This window comes from Rhopilema esculentum, chromosome 13, assembly GCF_057945365.1.
Source record: "Rhopilema esculentum isolate cy_ngs chromosome 13, ASM5794536v1, whole genome shotgun sequence".
NCBI lineage: Eukaryota > Metazoa > Cnidaria > Scyphozoa > Rhizostomeae > Rhizostomatidae > Rhopilema > Rhopilema esculentum.
In genome coordinates, this window is record NC_142827.1 from 1,827,480 (window position 1) to 1,855,468 (window position 27,989).

Here is a 27,989-nt window from a genome sequence, read left to right on the forward strand (position 1 = left end):
AAAAATGACAGGTTTCAGACTGAATGAACTAAAATCAGTAACAACAACACGATAAAGATTGATTCATTTCTCAACTATAATTTACTCTAAGTTAAGACAAAATTCTACGTCCTACTTGTAAAAAGCACATTTAAGAATTATCATCTATTTCCCATCAACACAACATTTGTTCCAGTTTGCGTAAGGAAGCATTCTAAAAATTGAAACTATATGAAAATGAACGAGACTACTTGAATTTAATACAAACATATAAATTAAACTATAAATAATCTAGCTGGAATTGATTTACAAACGATGGGAAAAATAAATTGAAAGGACGCACTTTGTTTGATTTTTAACTGAATTTGTAAACAGAGAGAATTTACAACACTTGAATTAAATTCATTATTAAAAACAAAAAACAACAGAATTATCGTATTTGTTGGAAACTAGTAGCTAAATTAAATGAATATACCATTAGGATTAAGTGAGGGTACTTCTTCGATAAATGGTAAACGTCTGGTAACTGGTTATTACTTTTAGGCCATTATTGGAATCTCAGCTCCCTCTGAAGTGTTTCACTCTAAGTCACATTATAGTTTAGAAATGCATTCATCTAGTCATAAGGCACTACTGACTAAAGACACAGTTGAGATTCCAATAATGGGGATAAATCCCTCGCGCTTCTGTTTTTTTCAATACAGCCAAATGTACACAGGGTAGATGTGTTTGAAGAAGATGAACCTAACATAATCCTACTTTGCAAACCATAACCAGATCATAAAAACTCATTATAATTTGTCATAATCTTTCCCTTAGTTAAACCAATGCCTACTGAACTATCCTGTCTCTAAATAAATAGAAATGATACTCTGAATTTATTGCCTCGAGTCAGTGTTGGGTCTCACATAGGCATTCTGTCGACAATGGTAACAAACTGGTCACTTAACCTCCTTGATGGATACTTCAGCAAATCTCGTTCCGAAGCGGGCCTCCAGTTCAGTAGACTTCTTGAGCATCGTTTGTGATTGATGCTTCCTGCGTTAGAATAGATCATAACTGTTACAGTAAAATCTCCACAGCACTATCTTCTTGCGAAATTTTAGGCCATCTTTTTTTTACATGGGTACAAAGAACAGCAAGCAACCTATTCGTAACAGAAACCCATTTGTAAATCGCACCAAACACTCTCCTAAGCTATTTTTTATCAACAATTTTCGCTCACATGTTGGTCGTTATTCGATGTTCAATACTCGGAGGATTGTCGTATTAGAAAATTACTGTCATCTGGAAAACATCAGACGGAAAATACTTCAGTAATTTTGCCGCTTCTCAGTGTAGCTTAAAGCTACAAAGTAACAAGATTTCTAAGAATGAAAATTAATTTACCTGTGTGGAAATCTCGGGAAATAACTCAACAACCAGTTCATCAAGAAGAGTATAAACCAACTGAAAGAAACGAATTGATTTAATAAAACTTGTTGTTTGGGTTCCTTTAAAGGGGAATTCCAGGCTTAAACGTGGATAGAAAACAGAAAAGAAGACAGAAAAAACGCGGATGAAATTATTGAAAGGTGGATCAAGAATAATTTAGCTAGATTAAGGAATAATCAGCTGGAGATTAAGACCTACAAAAAAGGCAAGAACAAATTGTAGAATATTTCAGGAACAGGAACGAATGCCAGTGAACATGCAGCCAAAAACGAGAAAATCTTGGTTCCTGTATGATCTTGTACAACTATCCTCTTCTAAAAAAATCAACCTGAGTTACATGCACAAAAGAGTAGTTGCCTGACGATCGAAGTATGAAACTTGGATTTCCATCTTGGAGAACCGTCCTGCTCCATACATCTGCTAGAGATTTTATTTATAAAGAAGTGATGTAGACTAGGGTTTGCCTGCTTTGCTTGATTAAAAAGGGAGTTTTTTGCTTATATATTTAGAACGAGTATAAATGAAAGGATGCCTTGGGTGAACGTCAAATAATTAAGTTCAAAAGGTGTATGTGTTATGGGGTATGTCTTCTATAAAGTAAAGAGGATGCCACAGAATTGGTTTTGACATAAAGGGGAGCTCACCTGCTTATTTAGTTTCGGATGCTGAAAAACTTCAAAGATCAACCTAATGCCATATTCATGAGTATCATTACCAATTATCTTCTTAACAATATCTAGAATGTAGATCCAGAACAAATGTATAAAGAATGTTATGTCTTAAATAGCCGAGCATATCGGTCAGAAATATCAGAGTATGGATGCCGGGGTATTTCAGTATCAGTATTCAGTATAACATCTCTTAGGACATTCTTTGCAACAACTACGGTTTATCATGAAGTTACAAGTTATATCAGCAAATTGCTTCGTGTAAAAATTATAGAAATATCGAGAATTTCGAAAAACAGGTAATTAGTGTTAGCATTATGTCTATGTTGTTTTCCTTTTGTTATTTTCTTTTCCTTGATTGAAAAATTAAACAAAAAATCATACATTAAACCAGCCATTTTGACTGAGAAAACGAAATATTGTTTCAAGGAAACAGAAAAAAAAGAAAATAATTTTAGCGGATAGGTATGAAATAGTCATACGAATTTTCTTACCAGGTAAAAATTTCATCATCTTCTCAAAAGTTTCGTCCCTCCGAGCAACTTTCTCGCTGTCTGTTCTTGGAGGATCATTGTCGAAGAAAACAACATCTTGGAGAAAAAGGATAGTCTTATATCAATACAAGGGAAAGCTTCAAACGGGTTTTTAAGGCAATGAACAACAGGCTGTGCTTTGTAAAAGGAAAAGCTGCAAGAAGTGCCTGAAGGAAGGGTTGAGTAATCTTGCCTATAATCGAACGCTTAGCCCCTAAAGCAAACAGTTATTACATTGATAAAAAATACATCCATAATTTTATGTTATTATAAATACATGTATAAATATATGCTATTTCGCTAGTTTTTGAAGTATGAAAAAAATTAAATTTCTAAACATTCCCTGTTTTCTTTGATAACTGTTTTTAAAATGACCAATTCAGTTTCATTAGCAATTGAGGGTAAAAAAATTCATTAGCAATTGAGGGTCAAGGGCTGTCTTTACAAATTCAGGGAATGTTTAGAATTCTTAAGATTCAAATTCTTAAGCCCCGGCAAAACGACAGGACATTTGCACTGGTCACGTACCGGACATTGCTTATTTGTTCAGAGTATGGACTTCAAGAAAATATTGGTGGTGGCAAAACGACTGAACATTGTCCAGTGAACTCTTTCCCTGTTGAAGAATGCGGGTGGGAAAACTGGCAAAGGGCATCCCTTTACCTTTGAAAATACACTTTTCATAGCCCTAACCACGCCATCGTATGAAATAGAGTGTATTATCAAAGAATTGCTAGGACTGCTAGGTTCACCACAATCACCGTACTCCCGCTCTCTACCATCGCGGACTTTCTTATCGGGACTAAAGCTTATCTCTCCATAAGACTCGTCGTTACTAATGAAATCCCTTTTTCTGCTTTTCTTTGAATTGAATGTTAATGTTGATTTCATTTCTTTTGCGGTTTTTTACTAGGAAAGTTTATTGAAGATTTGAATATGGGAAATAAATTGACGCCAAATCCAACCCAGTACAGCATTTGCGCGTGCGCGAACTGGACAATGTTCATTAGAGATCTAAAAAAAGAAATTTAATCCTGTCCACTGAACATTTTTGGCTGCGTTCAAAATCGACTGAACAACACTCAACATCGCTGAACAAGGCTGGGCAAGGTGGTAAAACGACGCAACATTTACGCTGGACATTTGCCCAGTGCATGTTCAGTGAAAATGTCCAGTCGTTTTGCCGGGGCTTTAATCCATATTGTATACAAATTGAAACGCGAGCAGGTGGTGATTGTCAATTGAATGCCATGCGGACTATGGGCCATTTGTATTTTCAACCATCTATCAAACACATCTAGCAAACTTTGAAAGCCTTTGGCAAGAAAAAGACTTGACATTTTACACCTAGCTTGGAATTTTGAATAGAACTTAAGCTACATAGCGGAGATCACTAGCTACGTTGTAAATTTAATTATAGAAAATAGAAGTTTGCTAGAAAGTTGGTAAGGGAGACATACCTCGTAATAAATGAGTTAAGTCTACAATTTGATCTTCTTGGGTCGCCAGTGCAAATTTGTAGGAGACAAATCTGAAAGGTTAGAAAATTATCACATTTAAGTTACAGAAATAAATAAATTTCAAGAAGCAAAAAGAATAATTAGGAGACCAATAGCTAAGCTTGCTAAACATGGAGATTGGCAAATAAGCATGGAGTTAAGATGAAGTTGAGTTGTTACTTATAATGAAAACAGCCTTACATGAGCATTTCAAAAATGCGACAAACTTCCTCTTCTAGAATTCAAATCAGTTTGTTACCAAATAGTTTTCTTACACAATCGTTTATACCAAATACAATCGTTTGTCAAAATACAGATAATGTAGATTATAAGCATATCGAGCCAATTTAAGACATCTTCAAACCAAGACAAAGGTTGACTGAAGAGCTAAGTATAGGTTTAAATATCTTTGAACTTAAATGTAATTGAAATCAGCAAAGATCTGCAAACTCACCGTTCAATAAAATAATCTAAGGTATTTTTTGCGAGAAATCTAACAAATATTAAAACATGGTGCAAGAACGGAGAAACCTTCAGCAGTACACGGGCTGAAAATGAAAAAATTATTATGACAATCTGTCTAAGAAAAGTGTAAAACAACTATTTGCAGGGTTCTACCATGAAAATTTAAAAAATTACAAATACTGAAAAAGATTTCTCTCAACGATAACAGTTAAGAAAAAACTCAAAAGTACACCTTTAGATAGGCAATTTCAAAAAAATATACTCAACTTATATAATATATTTAACTAGACAGTGAAATACAGAAACAATACATGAATTTAGCCTTTGACTGAAGGATATACTGCAGAAAAATATCATTTTGAGGAATTTGTACAAAAGGGAAGGCAATGTGTTTCACTTCACTTATATATATATATCTACTTTGATATTTTTATCAAAATTAATTTGCATTTGTAGGAAGGCATATTCGAAGTGGTTGCAAAATAATATGCTAAAAATAAGAAAGTTATGGTCCACTCAGTATATGACTAAAGAATAACACAATATCTAACCTGAATAAATTATGTAATCAGTTATTGTCATTTCATTTGAAAGATTCTTCGTCGTATTCTCTAAACAAAATATGACATAGTATTAGGCACAATATAATAAAATATAATATAATATAATATAATATAATATAATATAATATAATATAATATAATATAATATAATATAATATAATATAATATAATATAATATAATATAATATAATATAATATAATATAATATAATATAATATAATATAATATAATATAATATAATATAATATAATATAATATAATATAATATAATATAATATAATATAATATAATATAATATAATATAATATATAATACAAATTTTAAGATATAAATATTATACAAATATACAACAATTTGTTTAAAATTTACCTGAAATAGACGACGTTCGAGGGCGCTTGGACCTACAATAAAACATTTTAAACTCATTTGAAAAAGTTCTTTCAAAACTTCTTGCAATTTATGTCATTCACCAAGTATTCATGTTTTAAAAATTCAATATATCGGAGAGAAAATGGTGAGAACTATAAAACAATACGATTGATTTGTACCCATGAGCTTAAAAGACATCATTGTTTGGTAAGGGTTGCTTTTTTGGAGTAGCGGTTAACAGCGCAGTTCACTCTAAAGAAAAAGGGAGCTCTCGTATGGATGTCCAAAAGCAATAGCATGCAGTAAAAATTGATCACCTGTTGTAATAACAATTGAGGGTAGAACCTCCAAAATATCCCTAGTACTAATTCCCACGAGCTGTCAAAGTAACTCCCAAAATGTTTTAACAGTTCACAGGAATAAGATGAAGAGAAATCAATCAGAGGAAAGGTGGTCAGAGGTAAGATAGGATTGTCATCTGACCAACAAGTAGCTTCCGTTGCTACTTACTTCTGAGATAAATTCTAGTGGGAATTCTTCTAAACGACATGATAACGTGAATTCACATGGGCATAGCAGGCTACCGCAAATCCTCGAATGAGCATCCTCTTTGAAAGAGGATGCACCCCCCCCCAAAAAAGGAAATTCAATGACCTCCCCCTTGAATGAACACCCTTCCTTCAAATGTACACTCCGTCCAAAAGCAGTTAGAATGAAAAACTCACCAAGGTCTGGATGGTAAATAAAGCTAAAAAATAAAAAAGGCAAATATTTCAACTGTTAGATAGCAAACTCAAAAACACAAATTATTTTGTTTGGGTAAGGTCGATGATTTTTAATCTGCACCTTTGATTATGCTCCTTTATTTCCACGTGATTTCAATAGAGTCGTTATAGATTCAAAAATTGTTATTGTTCGACAAATTACCTAGATCTTTATGCCTACAAGCCGGGTCTCTTTGTTATCAAGACAACCGTGAGCAGTTAAAAAGACGCAACTCATAGTTAAGATCCTTGTGTTTAAAACATGCAAAATAATACACTTTGATACGAATCGCCACGCCCAAACATAAAACTTGGATTAACAGGCCAAATTGCCTTATATTGAATACAATAAATCCTATCTGCTATATTTGCTCCTTGTGGGATTGCGCAATCAGTATGTTCTTTCATCGTCTAGACAACATTACAAACTGCAAAATCATGCTTTTAATATAGGGATTGCCTAATGTAGCATACAGAAAGGCTAATGCTGATGGCGGGCACCCTAATATTTAATTTAAAGCTTTATCCATTTTGATGATTTATTTTTGTGTTATTACTTCAAAAATTTTATAAGTGCCAACAGCTTTGGACCCAGCGCAATCAAGCCTCTGACTGGATATCACTTCTAAATTTTTCCCCCATGAAACAGAAGTGCAATCCAAGTTCAACTGGCGCCACTTCAATAACTGCTGGACACAAATTTAGTAATCCAACTAACCAATATGCGACTAGCTTCAGTAAAGGGTTGAAACCTATATGTCTCCATTTACAGGGTAAATCCTATTGCTACCTGGCTGCTAAAAACTTAACTGCTAGAATCAGTTTTGCGTATCTTTAGCGCCTACCTTACTATTCTTTCTTTGTTTAGTGGGTCGCTGTATCTTTTCATTTTGTGGCCTAGAATCATATCAGTTCATTTAAAAGGCAACTTTAAATAACGCATCCTTCAATTTAAATTCAACAAAAAGCTACTTTCTAGAAATACATTTAATATCTATTAGACAATATGAATTATAAAAGTATAAAAGTACAGACATTTACAGTTTTATCTATTATCGGCAGATACAAACATCTGCTTCAAAGAGTTAAATATTTCTTTAGTAAAGTGTTTCTTCTTTGACTTTCCAAAAAGATTCAATATGACATTTTAGAGGAGACTTTTCACATCTTGACAATCAAATCTAAATCGCAACTTTTTATGCACCCTTTTCCAATCATACAAGGCACAGTTAAAAAGCACATGTAAGTTATTCTAAATTACTTTTGACAATAACTATCAAAATCGGTTGTTGCTATAAATTTCAATCATGGTAAGTAGATGAATCGATCTTTCCGCTTACTTTGGAGGGATCTTCTTTTTTGGTGGTTCAGCCGAAGCAAGGAAAGCTTGTAGAAACTCGTCAAGGTTCTGACCTCTCTACAATCAAAAATTAAGACTGGTTATTTTGAGCTAAAAACAATGAACATGCAAATGTTTTCTACAAAAAAATCAGCGCTATCAGAACAAGTAGTTTGACAGAGAATCTGATGGACTGATTTCATAGGAAGGCATTCTAAAATAAAAGTACGTGGAGGGGGTGTAACAGGGTTTTGCACTTCAGTAATCGTCTTTTGTCTCGTATTCATTTGTATCTCGTTTAGTATTATGTCAATCATGTATTTATGTATCACTAGATTTTGGAAATGCACGATTACAAGGATGTAAGCACACAATAAGATCTCATTTCTTTAGACTCATGAAATCCTTTCGCATAAATCTGCGCAACACAGCGTAAGACCTTTACAGGGGGGAAAGAAGAGCAAAAAATCGAAACCCTTCTTTCTATTTCAAATAATGATGGACAGATGGACAGAGAAAAAATTGAAACTTGAACGAGAGACGTACCTCTATGACAAGTTTGCTTTTTATTGACTGTATTTTTCGTCCTGTTAGCAGAGTAAAAACAAAAATAGAAAACATATTGAATAAGGATGGAATCAATTAGCAGAGAGTTATGTACAGTTGATAACTGCATAGAAGAGTAAGTCGAGTGTGGCTACAAACAAATGTGGAGTTATCAAAGAGCTGAAAATTATTGGGATGCAAGAGGTCCTGTTTCTGTATAACTGCCGTTGTAATTAAAATGATTGTTTACCGGTCTGCCTTGATGTACTCGATACCGTATAGGCAGACCTGTACACGCTTGGTCAGGCAGCTGTTTATGTAGACATCCGACAAAAACTACCAACAAAGAAAAGAATGCTAATATTCCTAAGAAAATCGTTGGTTAGCTGAGGTTTAAGAAACTCTCATTCTAAGATTTTCTTAGAAGATTGGGAATATGCTTGCAGTTCGTGCTCACTTACCGGCTTCTCGCCCCATACTTTCCGGCTCGAACATTCCAGTTAGTTCCGAGCCGGGTGAAAGAAATATGTGTAGCAAACCGCTTCCACGAAGAACCGGGTTTCGAACCAGACTCTAAAATAACAAACAACAGTACCTAATATTGAAAAAATTTACAAAGAAATTTGCTAAGAGCAAGGTCATCTAAGATTTGAGTTGCCAGAAGAATCCCTACTCTTTGCTGATCTAATGAAATAAGACAAAATATTTTACGGGAAACTTATTGGAAGCTCCAGGATCAAAATATGAAAAAAACTAATTTTTTTGAAAAACTGTTCCTTGACGATTCAGCAGACATATTATATTTTAGATTAAATCGCAGAAAGTAATTGATCTAATCATAAAGAGACATGACATGACAAAAACAGTTCTTTTTGGAAGGCACCCACTGTCATAGTGTGAGGTTCTAACATGACCACGGTTCAACAGCTGAGTCCGGCAGTAATTCTGACCTAAAATTCGGATCATCTAAAAACCCGGTTTCCTGGCATATCTAATACACCTTTGACATATGTTATTTTCAAGCATCAAAAAACATCCTTTAGGACGATACTGTATGAATTATGATAGAGAAGGCAATCTCGTTAATGTTTTAAATTATTCTATTTTATACAAGTAAAACTTATTTTACTTTGACTGTGTTTTGCTTTCATTATATACCTGTAAATATTCTTGAAAGGGCAGGCGACATGTGGCTAAGAAATCAAGGTCTTTTTTCAGAATCGTTCGTTTTCCAGGAAGTTCAGCACGATGAAGAGTACCTAAAGAAAAAACATAAAATATATAACGAAAACGTATAAATCGTTTAAACAATTTGAAATCGACTGTGAATAAAATTGTGCACGTAAAATGAGCTTTAAGACACAAACGATTAAATTGCATGACTAAGAATGTCAAAAGCGATAGACAATCAAGTTAAAACTAAAACATATTTCATCTTGTCAAAAAAAATGAAAATTTGGGTCATTCAAGCAAAAGTATCTTAAAACCCTGAAGCATACAGTGAAAATCGTCTTAGTCTTCACTTTGACCATAAGCCTGCGCAATAGAAATATTGTTTAGGCAAGACAGTGATACTTTTGATTCTTTCATTCATAAAGTAGTAAGCTTATCGAACAGCATATCATTTACCAATCTTTTACCATTATTGAGTCAAACTCATCTTCTACTGAGTCTCATCCACTATTGAGTCAACCTTATGCATTCGCCGTCAGTAAATTTGCCGGAATCTACGTGTAATGGCGAGTCTTGAATTTAAACTAGAACCTAGTAGTTCCAGAAAACACACGCCAATGCTTGCAAAAGGCCATGGTCGCCAGTATTCTAAAGCTTTAGGATATACATTAGTTTAAACATCTAAAAATCTATGTTTTCCTGCTGTTGGGAAATTCATTTTCGAGAAACGGGAGCCCCTCAGACTTGATCTTGGCAAAAAATTCCAATTTCATGTTAGTGTATCTCCTGTTGAATTACAGAAACCCATATTCTGAATTGGCAAGATGGGCCACATGTTGAATTATTCAGTTCCTTGAGTTTTCGATCAGGACGAGTAGAGACCATAGAATTAAAAAATTGAGAGAGAGAAGTCTTCTAAAAGCTTATAGAAACAGTACCGTTATAGGCATCTTTTTGGAGCGGGCAAAAGGGGCATGGAGGGGCCCAAGGACAAAAAGATGGGTAATTTGCCATCTACATGATATGCTGCCAGTGCACACGTGATATGACTCTTCAGTGCACGTGATAGTCAACAAAAGTTCAGTTGATATCCAGAAAATGTTTAAATGAAAATTCTAAACTTTTAAATGAAAGACAATTCAATATCTGCAATACAGATAATAACTTGCATGAATTTCCCCTTGATCTGTGAATGATCTGCGAACTACACTCTTTTTTTTAATAAGAAAAATTTTATAAGAACACGAGCCTCAAAACTGGTCAAAAGTTAAGAGCAAATTAAGAACAAGCTGAGGCTGAGCTTCTGCAAAATGCAACTTTGAGCAACGTTTTTTCTCAAAATCGAGGATTTTTAGCGAAGTGTGCTTTTTCGGTGAAAATTCAAATTTGTCAGCAAATTAAGGCTGTCTCACTCAATCTGTTGGCAAATGAGGCCTGAACATCTCCTTAGAGCGAAAAAGCTAGCAATTGAGAACGAGCGAAAAAATTAAGAACAGCCAGCCTGAACTTAAATTTACTGGTTCTTATAAAAAAAATGTAAATGCGATTTAGGGAGTCTCATTGTGAAGGAAAGGGTAATTACAATTTAAATTATTTTCGGGGACATTGGCATGTCTTTTACGTTTCCGGCTTCGTTGAAAGGAGTTGGCCCATTTAACTGACAACGACGGTTCACATGATATTGTGCCTCGTTGCATTTAAAGATGTTTAATGACGTAATTAGGAAAACAAACATTATTTACAGTTAAACAAACACTACTATTCGTGGCCACCGATAGCTCAGTTGGTAGAGCGGAGGACTGTAGAAGAAATGTAGAAATCCTTAGGTCGCTGGTTCGAATCCGGCTCGGTGGACTCCATTTTGTTTTCTTCGTCAACCAGTCGCAAGGCGAGAAGCTCCTGCGCAGTGGCATGAAATCAACCGGGTAGCGAGGGCTGGTCGAAATATTTTATAATGGATGGGCTTTTTTATTCATCCTGTTCTAGTTGGATTCAAAAATATTTTACCAATATATGGAAATTCGTGAATAATTCTATTTTGCATCCAAAATTAGTGGTATAAGGTTCATTTGCAAAAGGATTTTACAGATAATCTGGTTGAAAAGGTTAAGTTTTTCTGCAAGCTCTCCTCTCCTCTACAAAATTGGACAATACCGTAAAAATTTATTTTGTTGGAGAAAAGAAAGTTCTCATACCAGCGCTAACTAAGGGACAAGTTGCATTCACTATCTTTTTCTTGGCAACATTTTCAGTTTTGTTTTTAAAACTTGCCTCACACATGTAAAGAAAATAAGATAAAAATACAAAAATACGATGATAATTACCATGAAATCGACGTAGTTTGCTATCCAAAACGAAAAATTCGTTGTATTTCCTGGAAAAGAAATCAGAAGATTTTCAAGAACTTCCTGACAGCGGAACAAACTTAAAAAATCTAACAGTATTCGCCGAAGTCAAACATTGGGCATTAATAATAATAATAATGATAATATATTTATAATGATGATATATTTATAATGATGATATATTTATACAGGGTAAAACCTTTTCAGTGCCAAAGGAACTGTTATCAATAACGGCCCTGTTCTAAATAAAAGTTATTACATGGTTAAAAATGAAAAGTAATTACAAGTTGAAAATAAAAAGTTAAAAAATGAAAGTAATAAAGAGTAAATATCGTTTTTAGTGGATCTGGAGTGAACTAGTTGCCCAGGAAATGTTCTTTTAATCGATGCTTGAATTGAACAATCGATGTTAATTGGCGGATGTCAATTGAGATCTCGTTGAAGCAAGAAGGGCCTTGGAAACGAAATGACTTTTTCGCAGCCTCTGTCCTGACAAGGAATCGATTTATGTAACAACCGAAACAAGGAGCCGATTTATATGGCATGGCTTTGAGTGAGAATCGCAACAATTAAATAAAAAGAAAAAAACATAATTCCAAGCAAATACGTTACCTTAAAACTTGCCACTTTGTATCTATAAATTAAAAATACGAGATCTATTAGAGGCAGCATATAAAATTTCACATAAGCATTTGAGTGTAGAGTAGATGAACATAAGTCATAGGGCAACTGTTTGTTATAATGATTTTACGGAGTTAGGTGATAAAAGCATCAAGTATGAGAGCAAAGGTGATGAAAGCATTAAGTGTGAAACTCGGTTTACAGCTAAGAATCGCTTTGTTCGACTCTCTTTCTATGAGGCAGAGTTAACAGCACTGTAATACAGAGAGAATAAGGCCATCTTTATTCAGTTATCATTTACAAAGCTTGAAGCTAGAAGCCCATAAAATGAATGGATAAATAAACAAGATAAAAAGAGAATATAAAAAACACAACAACGGCCTAAAAGTAAGCGTAGTAATAAAGTACAAACTGGATATTTTAGATAAAAAGATGTTGACATAAAATCCCTTATTTATCAGTTTTAAGTACAGTTTCAATATTTCAAAGTAAATTACAACGATAAAGTATAATAAATACAATGATAAGTTAAAAAATATGAGTAATAATATGGATATAATATGGTCTTGATATGGATCAAAGTAACATTTTTATGAAGCCATCACATTAATGCATTAATAACGATTGAGATAAAAACTTAAACCAATAACTAAGAAAATTCATATTAGAAACTGAAGATGCAAAACGTGAAACGCGAAAAGAAATGCCAATGCAAAAAATACCTGCACGTATTCCATTTTCAGTGCCAATAGACTCGATATTTATAACAAAAACATATACCTGCGGTTAAGAAAAGGATAACTAATTCAAAGAAATAAATGTGGTTTAATTCACAGCAAAAAATCAGACGAAAAGAGTTAATTTCAGACGAAAATTTAGTGGCTTATTTCATCCCCATGGCTGCAAAAAAAGTTCGTTCATGGAATTTGTTGAAAGATTTCCTGCTGGATAAAAGTATTGCATTGAATAGGTCCAAAAGCAAAAGCAGTACTAATAAGGATTTCTCGACCTGGTTTGGATTCACAACTTACTGACAGCTTGAAGGACATTTCATCTTCTGCTGTGAAAACCCATGATAGAGTATATTTTGATTTTAAATCGTACAGTTTAGCTTAAATCATCTATTTGGTGATCAGACTTCGGTTTCTACGAGTATGTACTTGGTACGAGGATGTGTAATAATTTAATATGCATTCAACACTTGCAAGCAGCTTTTGAAAATTATCATCCTAGGCTTTGCCAAAATATCCTCCGAGAATACAAATAACAAATGAAATTGTTATATAAAAAAACTTTTCACATAAAATGATGATAGAAAGCTTTCAAGTAATTATTTTTTCATTTAAACCTTTACGATAACGAATATAAATTTGTTGTCAGACTTTGGTTTGTTACCATTTTAGCTTTTGCCGGTGCATTACTTTTTAAGGAAAAATTTTTCTACCCTAAAAGTTTCTCCCAGGTTTCGATCCTTTCTGAAGCTCTGTTCATCCCATCCCCATTTATTACCTGATACATACAAAAGTTAATTAGTCATTTCGATAGCACAAGTTTTAAGTAAAGTCTCACTTTTTTATTTCTTTCAAATATTGATTCAATTCTGGGAATTGTAATATGCCAATAACTTAAATCTCTTTTCTCTGATACATCAACATCTTCTTCTGTGATTAAACCAGCAGAAAAATCTTCCACTTCATCTTCTTCTTCATCTAAAAGCTGCACAATCAAGCAAGCAATTAATAATAAAAATAGAAACAGGTTCTAAGGCGATTACATCTCCACAGCTCAGGTGGATTTATAAGGATGAGAATATTGAAATGAATAGAGAGTTATTAGGACATTTGTTCAAGGCGAATAGAAATGAGCTTCATACCTCTGGAGATGATTCCGATGGTTCCATTTCATCAAGAAAAATTGCCAGAGACTTATCTTCTACAATTAAAGGTTTTCTAACATCACTGCAATTTCAAATCAAAGCGGAAGTGATATGTCTTCAACAGTCTATTATTATTCCAAAGATATTCTAAGAAAAGTTACTTCTGAGAACAAAAACATCATCTTGACTTTGACACTGACGTTCGATAAAAAAACTGAATATCAATCATGTAGGAAAACTTAGATATCAAAGGGTGAAAATTGGGAGATTAGCTACAAGGCTAGAAAAATAGGAAAGATCGGTTATAAATAGTAAAGCTTTGGCAGAAGGTCTGGAAAATTTCAATTACCACACGGCGAGTAACATAGTACGATGTGTCCTCAAAAACTCAGTATAATAATTCTTCAATACAATATAGGTTCGATTGTCAGGGCAACTTTAAGAAGAGGAGACAGTGCACGAGTAATTTCGATCACAATCCTTTACCTTTAGCTACTCTCTTTCTCATCTTGATACGGTTCGCCAGCCTCGTTAACTCAGCCAGCGGCATAAATTTCTTTTTAGGAATTCTAGAAACAAGATGTACTTGATTTTTACAAAACATGACAGATTTCACGGTAAACAAAGTAATATTGCTTAAGGTTAAAATGAGTGCACATGGCTAGATGAAAAAATATCTACGAATCCTAGATAACTTCAAAATAGGTAGAATAAAATACTTAACGGCATAAAAGTTGGAATGACGATTTTCATCTATCATGACGATGCACTCCAAAGTAAAAAGAAAATCAAAATCAAAAGAAGTCAAGGATATCGTCAAATTACTTGATTGGTTCTTTCTTTGGCTGCTCGACTTCTCTTGGGCCACAGAGTATACGGTAAAACTTCAAAACAAATAGAAGTTTGCATTAGAAAGCTACCAAAAGATTACTTCTGCTAAAGCAAACTGCCTAGTTTCTAAACTAAGCAAAAACCGCCATTAAAAGCTGCAAAAAAGAAAAACTTGACATGGAAGACTTTTCATGAAAGAAAGTCCAGATAATTTTCTTCTTTTATCAAACTAACAAATCAAGAATTAACAAATTTATTTAGCTTTGCATTTATTTTTAGCAAAATTTGATTTCAGAATGTATTATCCGAACTTCAAATACTCTTCAAAGACTACAATACTTTGAATTGTTGACATGCATTCATTTTGCATTTTGGAGGATTATTTTTAATTCTTTGCACATAGATAAACACACTTAAATCAATCTTGATCTAACCAATTGAGTCATAGCAGCAAATACAACAGCAATTACATGGAACTAAACAGCAGCAATGCAAGCATGAAAATTTTTATGATAATCTACTCAATAATTATTACCCAAATTCAATAACTTAAAATTAGTAGGAATACGTATAGTCGCAGGGCAATGTTGAATGCTTAATTTGTTGTCTGGTTGTTACGACAGCGTTGCGGGACGAAAGGTGGTGCAAAATATGGCGTAATGAGATATACTAGTTAGGGGAATGAAACACGACATATCTCGGCATTCGGCCACGAGTTGCAGCTTTTAACAAATAAATCACAGTTTCAAACACTAATACAGTAAACAAAATTGAATTTCGCCAGAAAATTTCGATGCAAATAAAAAATATGATAGGTAAGTCTCTCACCTCATCACTTTCATGAAAAAGTGGAGCGAATTTGTATTCAATGAGGTTAAACGCATATTCGTAGGCTCTGTCAAAGGAAAACACAAATGCATTGAAAATCAACACATGATGACGACAATTTGTCCCAGTATGAAAATGCGATTTTGGCAAATAAACCCCTGGCAAACCGACTAAACATTTCACTCGAATTTTGTTCGGAAAGATACTAAAGTGGCTAAAGTGGCGTGAGCCACCTGCCAATCAAACCTTTGACCAATCGATGAGCGTGTGAGTGGCATCTCATTTATTGATTGGCTAATGGTGCTTATGTTGAAAATTGGAATCACTCCAAACTGAGTTGTGGATTGAAACATCACGATATTGAAAATATCTTTTCTCTCCTGGTTTTAAGTTTCACCAAAGAGATACGGAAAAGATTGTCAATTTTTCGCTGAAACAAAAGCACAAGTAAACTTCCGGCCATTCCAAAAAGCAGCAACTTTTCTACACTTAGCGGCAGGTCTACAAAGTCTTAAAGCCACGATTTATCAAGTCGAGTATCATCACGTGTTACCAATTTGCTGTTGCGTGGATCGGAGACGAGCATCCATATCATGGGTCGAGCGTGGATAAGACCTCGGATAATGTAGCACTGCTGTCAGGCGCGTTAAAACTTGGTCACTTCACCTCTCACAAAGTTTAATGAAGTAATTATAGCTATAAATTTAATCAAATCAAGTATTGCCTATTCTTATATAACAGTGTTCGATGCACAGAGGCAAAAACAATTGAAATATGAGAGGTTCAATCCAATAGGAGACATGTTAGCTGTTACTCCGAGATTCATGCGCTAATCGGACAAACTCTAATCGATAAGGGTACCTCGAGTTGACTGTCACGTCTTTGTTTAAATCTTTAATAAAGATATCATGATGATAAAAAGTTTCCCTTACTTGAAAAGAGGCTCAGCCGTTCGAAGTTTCGATGTTACGGTCCAATGAGAGGCAATACCTGGAAATCAGAAACATACCAAATTGATTTATACCCCTATCTTTGATAAAGCAAAAAAATGCTTGCTTAAACTTATCATACGTTGTCAAAGCATAATATAACACCAAGCTTTGACTGACTCAAAACCATATGTATATGAAATTCGACTTCTGTTGGTAACTTCAAAACACTTATTGTCTAGCAGTTATGAACACATATTCTAAACATGGTTTAAAAGAACAGTCTGCCATATGAATATATATATAGTTTATTTACGCTCATTTTTCTTTCGTACGTTGTGAATTGAATTGAACAGGCATTATAAAACGAAATAGTAAGATGAAACAAAAATATTCCTAAACAACTTTGATGGAACGCTGTACAATCATTTAATAACCAACCTTCTTCAAATTCTTGAACAACTTGTTCCGGGAAATCTATCCGGTCAACGGCGTCTTTTCGAAAATACGAGAAATGGATTTCTTGAGCCTGTAAACATTAATCGATAGTTAAAGTATTTATAATACTCAATTTAGGCTAGTAAAAACATGCTGGGAAGATGGGGGTATTCTGAAAAGGAATATAAATTTCGTGACGCAAAGTACAAAACTGGGCGGTTGCTACTCTTTGGAAACCTGAACATGGCAGAAAGACTTCTGGATCCTTCACGTAGCAAAGGTTTATGTTCCTATAAAATTGTCTCAATAAAACTTCTTGTCAACAACATGTTCCGCCAACAACAATAGAACAACATGTTCCGGCTAAGATTAGAAACAAAACTCGTCCCCAAAGAGAACAGCCACCTCGGTCTTGCAGATCTAAAAGTACAACTAAAACCTGCGATTCTGCTATCGGGCAGCATTTACTGGAAAACCCAGATTGTGCAAAAAAACTATAATGGCGACATGTTTCGGATTATTGGTAAAGCCCGATCGTCGTTCCATCTAGCAGTCTTGGAATCTATCTACATAAGCACGAAAAAAACCACTACTGTGTAGACAAAAGGAGTTCGTTTTCACCTCAGGGCTCCATTGGTAACATTCTAATAGGCAAGCGGCACTGATTGGTCAACCTCAACAGTCATGTGCTCGTGTTTCTGATTGGCCTATTTCGATCCACAACTGGGTATATATATTTCTTAGCGTAGAGTTTTCGATCTATGTTCTGACGTTTTAAACTCTGAAAAGTGTTAGACGAAAAGATTTAGTTTAATAAATGTTTGCTTTTTTCAAAGCCATTTTCAAGTTTTGTACCACCAAAAGATTGTTTAAACTTCTTGTACTGGATGAGGTCTTAACAGATGCTATTACAAGAACAGGATATGAGAATGTAAGGTCTTGAATTCATATACGATCAATAATTTTTGTTTAGAAGCAACTGAAAAAAGTTTTCTATAAAGGATGGAATTTAATTCCAAATACTGCAAAAAAAGTGCGTTCTATATCAAAAGTCAAAACGAACGTTTAAATACATAGTTATCACCTAATAGATATAAATATAAAGTAAATTAAACTTAACATGAAAAGAATATGTAATAAAAAAAGTTTCACCTCTTTGAGAATTCTTTTCTGCTCATCGTCCGAAAGTTCTGGTGCCAAGCTTCGTTTGTTAAAATCCTCTACAACAGCGAGTATCAAACGGTCATCGTGGAGAAAACAATTATTCAACCCAATGCAATATTATTTTGTATACTACAGCTAATGAAACTGCTGACTTTTTAAAAATTCTACAAATTATAAATTAAAGAGTTCGAAGCTGTCCTATTTATAGGGCTTTTTCTATGAGGACAAAACCCCAGTGTCTGCCCCCATAGCTCCTGCCCCTGGTACAGGCTTTCCATTATGGCAGAATTACAGGGATCCGTCATTTTCTGATCATTTCAAAGTTTCAAAGATTTCTAATGAAAGATTTTAAGGGGCAAAATTAATCCAAAGACAACTTATTGAAAAATAAAATTAATCGGAAGGGTTGGGATTCAAACAGAAGGCGTCAAAAAATGTTTAGAAAACAAATGTGTTTACTTTTTGATGTTAATCAGTGTATATCAGAATGATGCTTCGCAAAATAACTTTTTTTTGACAGTTAAAAGGAGAGAATTTAAAGGTTGAAAGTACCTTGTTTGTTTTCTGCAGTTTATTGAAAGAAATGAATCCTAACAAAGGGCAGGTGCATATATTTTACTTAGCAGGGTTAAAAGGCGTCATTAATGAGATGTGATGTTAAAAGGAGCAGGAGTGTTAAATGGTTGACTTACAAAATGAGAAACCTGAATCAAATAGCCTAAGGTGCACAAATCAGCATGTCATAAGATTATAAAATAGACATATCATAACAGGCGTCAAAAAGTTAATGACTTTTTAAGGTGAAGTAGATTACATGAAATCGCCTTACGTACCGATATCAAGACAGAACTGCAGGACGTTTAATGCTCCTTCCTTCCTCATGAAATGCATAAAAGGCAACAACAGTTTTGGGTCGTGGATCAAATCAAACACGGACAGATTCAGCGCCTGGTATAGAAAACATTACTAACAATCAACAAAGTTTCTAGCTGATGACGAAAAGTAGGCAGATTATAGACAGGAAAGAAAGATGAAGGTTCTTCGTTTTGCTAGTGCAAATATCATGAATAACTCATTTTTTTAAACACATGTCCCCACTTTTATACAAGTTGTTTCGCTACTTAAACTCACTTTTATAAGAGAGTTTATGAATCAAAACAAAAGTCTTCTTTTATTTTTCAACCTCTCCCCCTGCCCTACCCCAAACCAACATTAATGCCTGCACCAAAGATAATTAGTCATTAAGACGAAGAACAAATGTCAACCCTTGATAGCATCGTGATAGCATCGTTTTGTAGCATCCAAATGAAAAAATAGTTGTTCTATCTTCTTTAATAGACTATACGCATTCTTAGGGTATGACAACACGAGCTTTGTTTTAAAATACATTCTCGCAATGGCTTTGTTGCTCATGCAACCGAGATATTTCCCTTCTTTCGAAAAGACTTAAAAATCTTGAAAAAGTGTACTTATACACCCTGCAGGCAAGCGGAAACATTAACTAGTATGGCATTTCATATGCACGTGAAATACTAATATCTTTGAAACATGTGTTTATAAATGAAGATGGTATCAGAAATATTTCCGCGCAAACATGCTTGCTGGGCCTAATCGAGACTTAAGAAGTTGTGCATGAATCAGTTATGTAAAAAAGGAGGCAAATTTGTGCGCATAAAGACTATTGATGAAACAAAACTCTTGTCATTATTTATAATGTCTATTGCCAGGTTGTAGAAGCAGGATGTTCTTAAACACACAGGCATTTTATCGTTTTGCTGCAATACTTTTTAGAAAAAGGAAACAAAAATTACATTTCAGCAATAATTATTCTAGGACAAAACATAAGTTACAGAAAAACAAATCTCGATTAGGTCATGAGATATTTGCTAATCTAGTGGCATTTACAACTGATTTGAAACAACTAACTGCGATGTGTTAAAACATCTGAATCAAATAAAAAGGGAACATATCATAAACAGAGCGTACCGTTATGGCGGGTGTAGACCTTGCTTTGGCAAAGTTTTCGAGTATTTTAACATTTGGGCTAGGCGGTCTTGTCGGCTCTTTAAGCTAGAATGAATAGCCATGGAAAATAAAACATAAAAACATATAATTTTGAAATTATACTTTCACTAACACTATATTCTTTGTGATTTTCATTCGGCTGCAAAAGATGATGATTCGAAAATCATCAAAATGGTATATCAACAGAAACTGAAAAGGAGTTGGAAACAAGGGAAAAATGGGAATTAAAGTAAGAGGCTCTTAAAGTAAAATAAATGAAGTCAATCTAGAATTAGTTGTCATACCGATTTCTAAAAGGTTTTTTAAATCTTCGTTTGAATGACAAATTGAGAGACATCTCACTTAGCGTATTGAGCTGAGCGCCTAGCTCAAAAGTCAGTATGAAAAAAAAACCCAAAGGCCAAGAATTAAAACAATTTTTGGAAGAATGAGCAAGCATTGATATGAATTTGCAAGTGAAGCGTTGAAGTGAATTAATGACTTACCGACTCGTCACTAAGCAACACAAGCAAAAGTTGGTTGACAAAGTCCTGTGTTCAAAAAAAACAAAAGAATATAACAGTAGGTTTATTCTTGAAGTTCAAGTGTTCAGGCATAGGTTTTCTCGATGGAAAGCTTACAAATAACAGGAAACTTACTGGAAATGTTTTCTAGATGCTATGAGAAATCAAAGAAGTTGGGATAAATGAATTTAAAGAGCCCAGGGAAAGGTCCCTGAATGACGGAAGAAAATAAAGCCTTGGCTGAAAGTGAAATGAAAATAAGCACACAACAAAAGCTAACTGTTTTAAAATAGAACTTAAGAATTAAACGGCACGAAATCGCAATAAGACGAAGATAGCTACAATATACCGTTTTATTTTTAATGAGATGCAATAAGAAAAATTGACAAAATTAGGCTTGGGAAACAAAAACTTACCGGGTCAGCTACCTTTTCTGCAGTAGGAACAAGAATGATGTTCGTTAACAGCTCTCGTATGAATACTATTGCAGATCTTCAACAGAAAAAGGAAATCGTGGCTTTCAGACACAAACTGCCTTTTCATCAAACGTTGAACAGAGAGAGGTGCAAAGGTGAGGGTAAGAGTGAATTTTCTAATAAAAGAAGCGACTTCTGTTCTTTATTGAACACGATGAAAATAGATACTTTTATTTGCAAAAAATCTGCAAACGTCGCTACAGTATCCCTGAAGACAGGGGTATGAAGGGGTGGTCTCAGGCACTCATTTACGTTAAAACTACCAAAACTGGCAAAGCCAGAATGACAGAGTTGAACTGGTAGAGAAATCAAACATGCCAATACCTGCATCTAAGAAAATTTGGTTGTAATAGGTATGGAATAATTGTCTCTGAGAGGCATCTGACGTAATCGACCTCCGTAGCTTCATTTTCTAATGCAAAATGTTTCTGGTTTCCCAACGTGTTTAGAGTGGCCATCTGCAGATCTTCACCGTGTAACACTGCATGAAAAAAAGTCGTGAAAGAAAATTAAACAATATTTCAATATTTGATTGGTACCATTAAAAGTTACTGTTAGAATGTATCATCTTAATTTCGTCATCCTCCTAACCTGCTAATTAGCAGTCCAAATTGTTCTCACGCAGAAACTGTGCCTATATCATGGTGCAGTCATCTTCTTTAAAATACCGTACTTGTGTTTGTAATCTAAGGTGAAATCTATTCCCCCTGACGAATTTAAGACGCATTTTAGCAAACTATCAGAAGTACAAGCACATATGTAGAACAAAAATTGCAGATAGAGTACAGCATAAGGGAACATCCCGACCTACCTCGCTCTCTGGTTCGTGCATAACAGTCCAGGTGGACCATAAATCTTTTTAGACATTTTCCAAGAAGAAATTTCGGAACATCTATCTATTTGGGAGATAAAGATAGAATTGGCACTAAAAACTATCTAAACTTTCTCGTGATATTAAAATCTATATTGTGAAGGTCAAAGGCCAAATGTTCCAATTTTGAAAGTCAAAGGTCACCATGCTGATTGGAATAAATTCAAACTACTACACTTTCATCCAATTCTGCTGAATTTAGTAATCCACATTATGGATTAATATCTAGATGCCGTTCGAAAGTGGTGCTACATGAAAAATAGAGCGTTTGATTGGTTCCTTTTTTGCCCAATCAGCAGCGGATAACCTTTCACCTGGGTAAGAGCCCACAAGAAAAACGAACTCATTCCGTCTATTCCAAAACACGGAAATGAAAGACGACTTTGCTAGGTCGAAGCTTTTAGAATTTTTGTCAACTTATATTTTGGCGGACCCTTGAATCTGAGCAAAGACTTGGATATGGCAAAATCGCATTTTATGTGAGCATTCTGATTTTTACGAGGCCATGGCTGTTCTTTTTTCAGATCTGTCCTCCCCTCAGGGAGCAGGTGGATCAAGTCTATCTTCTAACCTCTGACTAAGGCTATTCAAAATCAGCTGCAACAGACTCCCTGTTTAATGTTTAATAACACATAAACTCATACATCTATGTGTATCTTATCATTGCCAATATATTTGTACCTTTTTGATCCTATGCACGAGAACTGAAACCAAAAAACGCAAATTCTTTCTCATTTCATCAACAAATCTCTGATCATGGCTAAGGTCCCTGCAAGATAAAGATGAAAACATATTTGAATGTTGAAATGAAACAGATTTACGGCTTATCGGATTTGCATGAAAATTTTAGAGAAAGGAAGCAAAATAAATATCTTAAATATCTCTTCGACATACGATGAGCTTCACTGTCAGCGTTGCAGGTGCAGGATTTATCAGTAAAACAGGCTTTGAAAGATGCGATCAGTTCAATTTTCTTAAGAATCACTTGCCGAGTTAATTAAATTTGCTTAACATGGAGCCTAAGCTCTTAAGCGAATTAAGATTCGGACAAATATGAAACGAAATTCGGGAAATCCTTATATTTGCTAAATATATCTTGCTGACTTGATTTATCAAATAAAGCTTGCTATAAGTGCTAAAAAGTAGGAAAATCTATTGGACACACGCCAATGGTTATTAAATTATATAAAAAAGTATCAAAAAACACTCACCAATACCATGCATACACATGAGTTCTAAGTAATATTTCTAAAAACTAAAAAAACAATACATTTTTATAAGAAATAAAAGAATGACTTTTTCAGAAAACATGCACTCATAAAAACAGATACTGGTACAAAATTCATTTACTAATAATTCCATATACATCTTCCATATAATTGGTTATATAAATGAAATGATTCATCTATATATATATTTAGTATTATGTACTTTCATTCAGCATGGCAATACCACATAAAAAAGTTTTTCATCAGAACAGCAGCCATGCTGCTGGAGCCAAAGGGGGTGACCATATCTCTTGCTATCGTTTTTGATCAACAAGTGCTCAAGTTCAAGAAAACATATGACAAAAGAAGTAAACATCAGCTATATGAACTATATAAGGATATCTATACTTAGGAGTATGTATGTATGAATATACGTATGTATGAAGATAGATAAAGAACAATCGACTTGTTGGCAACCAAAAAATGACACAACACCTTGTTATATTAAGTTTGACTATCTTATTTTTGCATTAACGCCTTAACTATTGATAGCATTCAACTAAGAGAATTCAGGTCAAGCTGTTGGTATAAAGTTTCCTAATTTTCTACCAAGAAATCTCCTTTGAATAAGCAACATTTTTTTTGGTTACAAAGAGAGCATAATTCTCTAAAAAAGAAGATTTTTTGTAAGATGTGTTGGCAATTTCAAGAGGGTGCCCGGGGGCACAGCTTTTCATGGCCAGAAGGGGCCCACAGAAGAATAAAGGACCCTCGAATGTATTCAGTCCAAGGCCCCACAGAATATTTTGCCCTGTGCACCGGGAGTCCCTTAAACCCCTGCTGGTATGATGATTTACAATACTTACCTCTGTGAATGCCTTATCTACTGTTTCGGGTATCTCTAGCCCTTCCCATGGCTAAAAATTAAACAGAGAGAAGATCAGCTACTCTGGATATATCATTTAACAAAAATGTTTTTTAAAATACATTGAAGAAGATGACAGAAAGCCCTTATTTCAATCTATCAATGTAAAACTTTAACTTAAGATCTCACTTTGAAAACTTCCCTTTAAGTACGAAATTTCACTGTTTTAAAAATTTATAGGTACTAAACATGGCAACTTGTAATATCAGTTGAAAATATTCTTTTCTAGCATATTCCACGAGCATAATACTTAAAGACAAACAAGGCAAACTCACATTTAGGCTCTCAAATGAGACTTCTGGCCTACAAACAGGAAAGAAATAAAAATTATAATCTTTAAATAGGTAGAAAAAAATAATATTCTTTAATGACTAGTCCTATCTTATCATTTTGGATACTCTCAATCAAACTTGGATGGAGTCTAAAAGGCCATGGTGCCATAAAAGCCCTGATGTGTCTTAAGGCTGAAGTGTGCCAGAAACCATTCAGTTTTTATTCTTATTTTTCTTTGAAAATTGTATCCTATTTACTTATTTCTACATAAAAATGGATCTCTTAAATAGATCTCTAGGGTTAACCAAAACAAACAAATATATTATTGAAACTGACATGCTTCACCTAACTTTCAGATCTTCTTCAGATTACTAGATAAGAAAAAAATGTATGTACAGTTTATTTTAAGCAATTTCATTAAAACTTAAATCATACCTGTGTCTAGGGCAGTTTGCTGCTCCACAAGCAGTGCAAACAGTGCCTTTAATTTCCTTCTTCTTGTCAACATTGTACTTTGAAAATGACTGCAAATGAAATGTATTTATTCCTCAAAAAATTATTTTATGGTTTACCATTAGAAACAATGTTTATTGCGTACATGTGTTCATTACCTAATGCTTTGGGGAGTTTCATAAAAAATATGCAATTGTAACAAAGCAAGGTTTGCAATCACACGCATGTTCTATTTTTAATGGGTCTTTAATTCATATTTAAAATCTATGCCCTACCAGCTATTAGTGCCTTATGATCACTGATTGATAAACACAAAAGGTACAATGGTATGTGTTGGACAATGAAGCCCATTAGTTATAAACAATATGTTGATGATCTGGCTTTATCATCAACCACAGTTTGTTTCAGGACAATGGCAGTGATGACAATGACATCAGGACTATTTCTTTCCATAAACTTGTCTAAGGCAAATCCTAAAGACATTCATTGCTTCAGCAGGTTCAAGGATGAAAACAAGTGACAACCAACCATAAGATCTGAACAGGAAAAACATGGTTTAGTATTTAACAGCCTCTAGAAAAAGAATACCCTTTACCTCTAGGACTTTTGATGGTGACAGCAATATCAGCAAATTTGGAATTTCACGATAATTGCTACAAAAAAGTTTTATTAGATAGTTGGATGTATTCAGATAGTAAACAATTAATAATAAGTCAATTCACTTCGTATCATAATAACTCTAAGAAGATAAAGACAAAAAGTATAATATATTTGCTTCAGAATGTTCCCAGCCCTGTATAAATACTGTCAACTTTTGGAGCTGTGACAGGATGTTCCATTACAGGAATAGATTAAAAATTGATTTTGTTTCCAAAACAGAGCATGTGTATCATGTTTCTTTAAATTAAGGAAAAAGTAGATTAATTTATAAAAATTTTTTCAAATAGGCTATATGCCATTGATTGATAATTGATCAGGCATGCAACAATTTGCCTTCCTTTATCCTGGGACATGGAACTCAATGTTGTAAACTCTGGCGGGATGGATGGGATGGGGACTACAAACCATGCTCTTAAGATTTGCGGCGATTGCTTCTTTGCAGACTACTAGACTATTAAACACAAGCCTTTCAGTTCTCCATAATAATTGGACTCATAATAGAGGAACATTTTCTGTAAAATCTACAAATTTTCCAATAAGTATTTCTTATTTGCATAACTTCATTAACTGCATTATACTTGCATCAATCTTTTATTAAATTCTTATAGGTATATACTATTTAAAAACAAGGATGAATTGTGCATGTCTTTGGCATTGAAAATGATAAAGATTTTGAGAGAATTATAATCTACAAAATGTAGATTATAAAAGGAATAAGTGTAATAAAATCAATAAATATAACAGGAAAAAGTTTCCAGAATCTAATTACAAATAGAAGTTTTGACTTAATCCACATTTAAGACACATTTCTTGTCAATATACCAGTTCTACTGATTTTTCAAATTAAATTTCATTCACATTTTTAACATAAGAGCTAATGAAAATGAATCAATCTTTGTTTGGAAAAAAAGCTAAAATTAATTGATAAAAAGCAAAATCAATGCATATAAGAGGTTTACAAAAAAGATAAATGAAGATGTTTTTAGTTACCTTAACAACAGAAACCCAAGAGCAACCCCTAATGCAAGTGACCAGACAGTGAACACAACAAATACATATCTGAAAAAGAGATAATTTTAGTATTGAAAATTATAATAATACCTCTGATAAGTCAATCAAAGTTTATATTGAATAAAAAAGTCAAGGACTAGGGATTGCTGAGATTGTTAGTTAAGCAAAGAGGTTGGAACAACATAAACATTTGAGGGGGTCAGGAAGAATATAAAGGGATCTGTTATCTTATATTTAATGCTCTTTTGTTGAGATAAAAGAACAGCAATGAGAAATTATTGGGTGCCTCTTTAACCTCCTACCCCCAATGCAAATAGCTGCCTATGAACAAATAAAAAATTCATATACTGTCTATTGTGCATTCCTAAACAAATCTTTTCAAGATATAAAATGGCAACAGGTAGATAAGGTAGAAAGACACAGGAATTTTGCAAACAACAATACATTGATTTTTGCATGCACCGAACAAATAACTGAGTATTTGACGACAGCACTCAGTATGCAATTACAAATTTCATCTAGAATATTTTCATGTGTACATGAAACAAAATTTGAAACAGTGATAAATGAGAATAATGAGATATATTTGTACGAGACCTAAAGATAATCGTTAACAATTCACAATTCAGAGGCGGAATTCCTCCAGCACGTCTAATATTATAAACTGCCCACCCTTGCATTATATTTCAGAAACATAATATATATCGAGCTTTTAAAGGATACTTTTAGCATAGAGACGAATGAATAAAGCCATTGTGACCAGAAGAAAAGGGACAAACAGATTAATGTCACGAATGTCGGGTCTGGACAATATCAAATCAGTCAGGATGAACTTTCTCTTTTTATCTTTATATGGATGACCTTTGGCTATTGTAATTAAACACAGTTATCTTTCTAGACAAATAATCTCGTACCTGACTAAACTCAATGTGAAAAACACAAATGACACGGCACAAAAGACAATGAAGCCATTTACGTTCCCGGTTGTATGACCGGGAGACGCCTCCGCCATCTTCTTAGTCAAGTGATTCCGACGCACAGGGAAACAGAGGGCATGTCATCAGATTGCTTCCTTTCTCTCTTCAGTGTAAAAATTCATTATATAAATAAAATAATTCTCTGAACCAAGGTTGCCAAATCTCACAGTTTGGCCGTGAGACTCACGGATATTCACCTCTTCTCACACATTCCATTGCACTAAATTGTTTATGACAATCACT

General features: G+C 34.0%; 1 protein-coding gene and 1 non-coding gene across 2 annotated transcripts; one reads left to right on the forward strand and one right to left on the reverse strand.

Moving 5' to 3' along the window:
- Nucleotides 1-52: 52 nt before the first annotated feature.
- LOC135692056 (sorting nexin-14) lies at nucleotides 53-27,928 on the reverse strand. Its single transcript, XM_089112087.1, has 39 exons — nucleotides 27,684-27,928; nucleotides 26,749-26,817; nucleotides 25,694-25,751; nucleotides 25,081-25,169; nucleotides 24,648-24,675; nucleotides 24,314-24,364; nucleotides 23,451-23,494; nucleotides 22,921-23,008; nucleotides 22,180-22,264; nucleotides 21,693-21,849; nucleotides 21,309-21,384; nucleotides 20,875-20,919; nucleotides 20,351-20,434; nucleotides 19,198-19,312; nucleotides 18,353-18,420; nucleotides 17,204-17,291; nucleotides 16,766-16,823; nucleotides 15,834-15,900; nucleotides 15,000-15,058; nucleotides 14,661-14,743; nucleotides 14,172-14,230; nucleotides 13,868-14,014; nucleotides 13,021-13,078; nucleotides 12,290-12,311; nucleotides 11,657-11,706; nucleotides 9,318-9,418; nucleotides 8,621-8,732; nucleotides 8,160-8,200; nucleotides 7,615-7,691; nucleotides 7,120-7,171; nucleotides 6,236-6,258; nucleotides 5,511-5,542; nucleotides 5,130-5,189; nucleotides 4,568-4,661; nucleotides 4,075-4,145; nucleotides 2,576-2,671; nucleotides 2,058-2,149; nucleotides 1,369-1,428; nucleotides 53-1,017 (listed from the first exon to the last, which is right to left on the reverse strand). The coding sequence occupies exons 1-39, from the start codon at nucleotides 27,779-27,781 to the stop codon at nucleotides 979-981; spliced, it is 2,796 nt and encodes a 931-aa protein (XP_088968213.1). The 5' UTR covers nucleotides 27,782-27,928; the 3' UTR covers nucleotides 53-978.
- Nucleotides 11,101-11,186, forward strand: Trnay-gua (transfer RNA tyrosine (anticodon GUA)). The gene is given in 2 exon segments: nucleotides 11,101-11,137; nucleotides 11,151-11,186. It is a non-coding gene; the product is annotated as a tRNA-Tyr (tRNA).
- Nucleotides 27,929-27,989: the final 61 nt, after the last annotated feature.

Bases quoted from the DNA above. Each gene is read 5' to 3' on its own strand.
- LOC135692056 (XM_089112087.1), bottom strand. From the start codon at position 27,781: ATGGCGGAGGCGTCTCCCGGTCATACAACCGGGAACGTAAATGGCTTC. The intron at 24,676-25,080 runs GTATGATTTAAG...TCCTGTTTGTAG, and splicing joins GCAAACTGCCCTAGACACAG to GCCAGAAGTCTCATTTGAGA. The intron at 9,419-11,656 runs GTAATTATCATC...TTTTTTCTTTAG, and splicing joins CAAACTACGTCGATTTCATG to GTACTCTTCATCGTGCTGAA.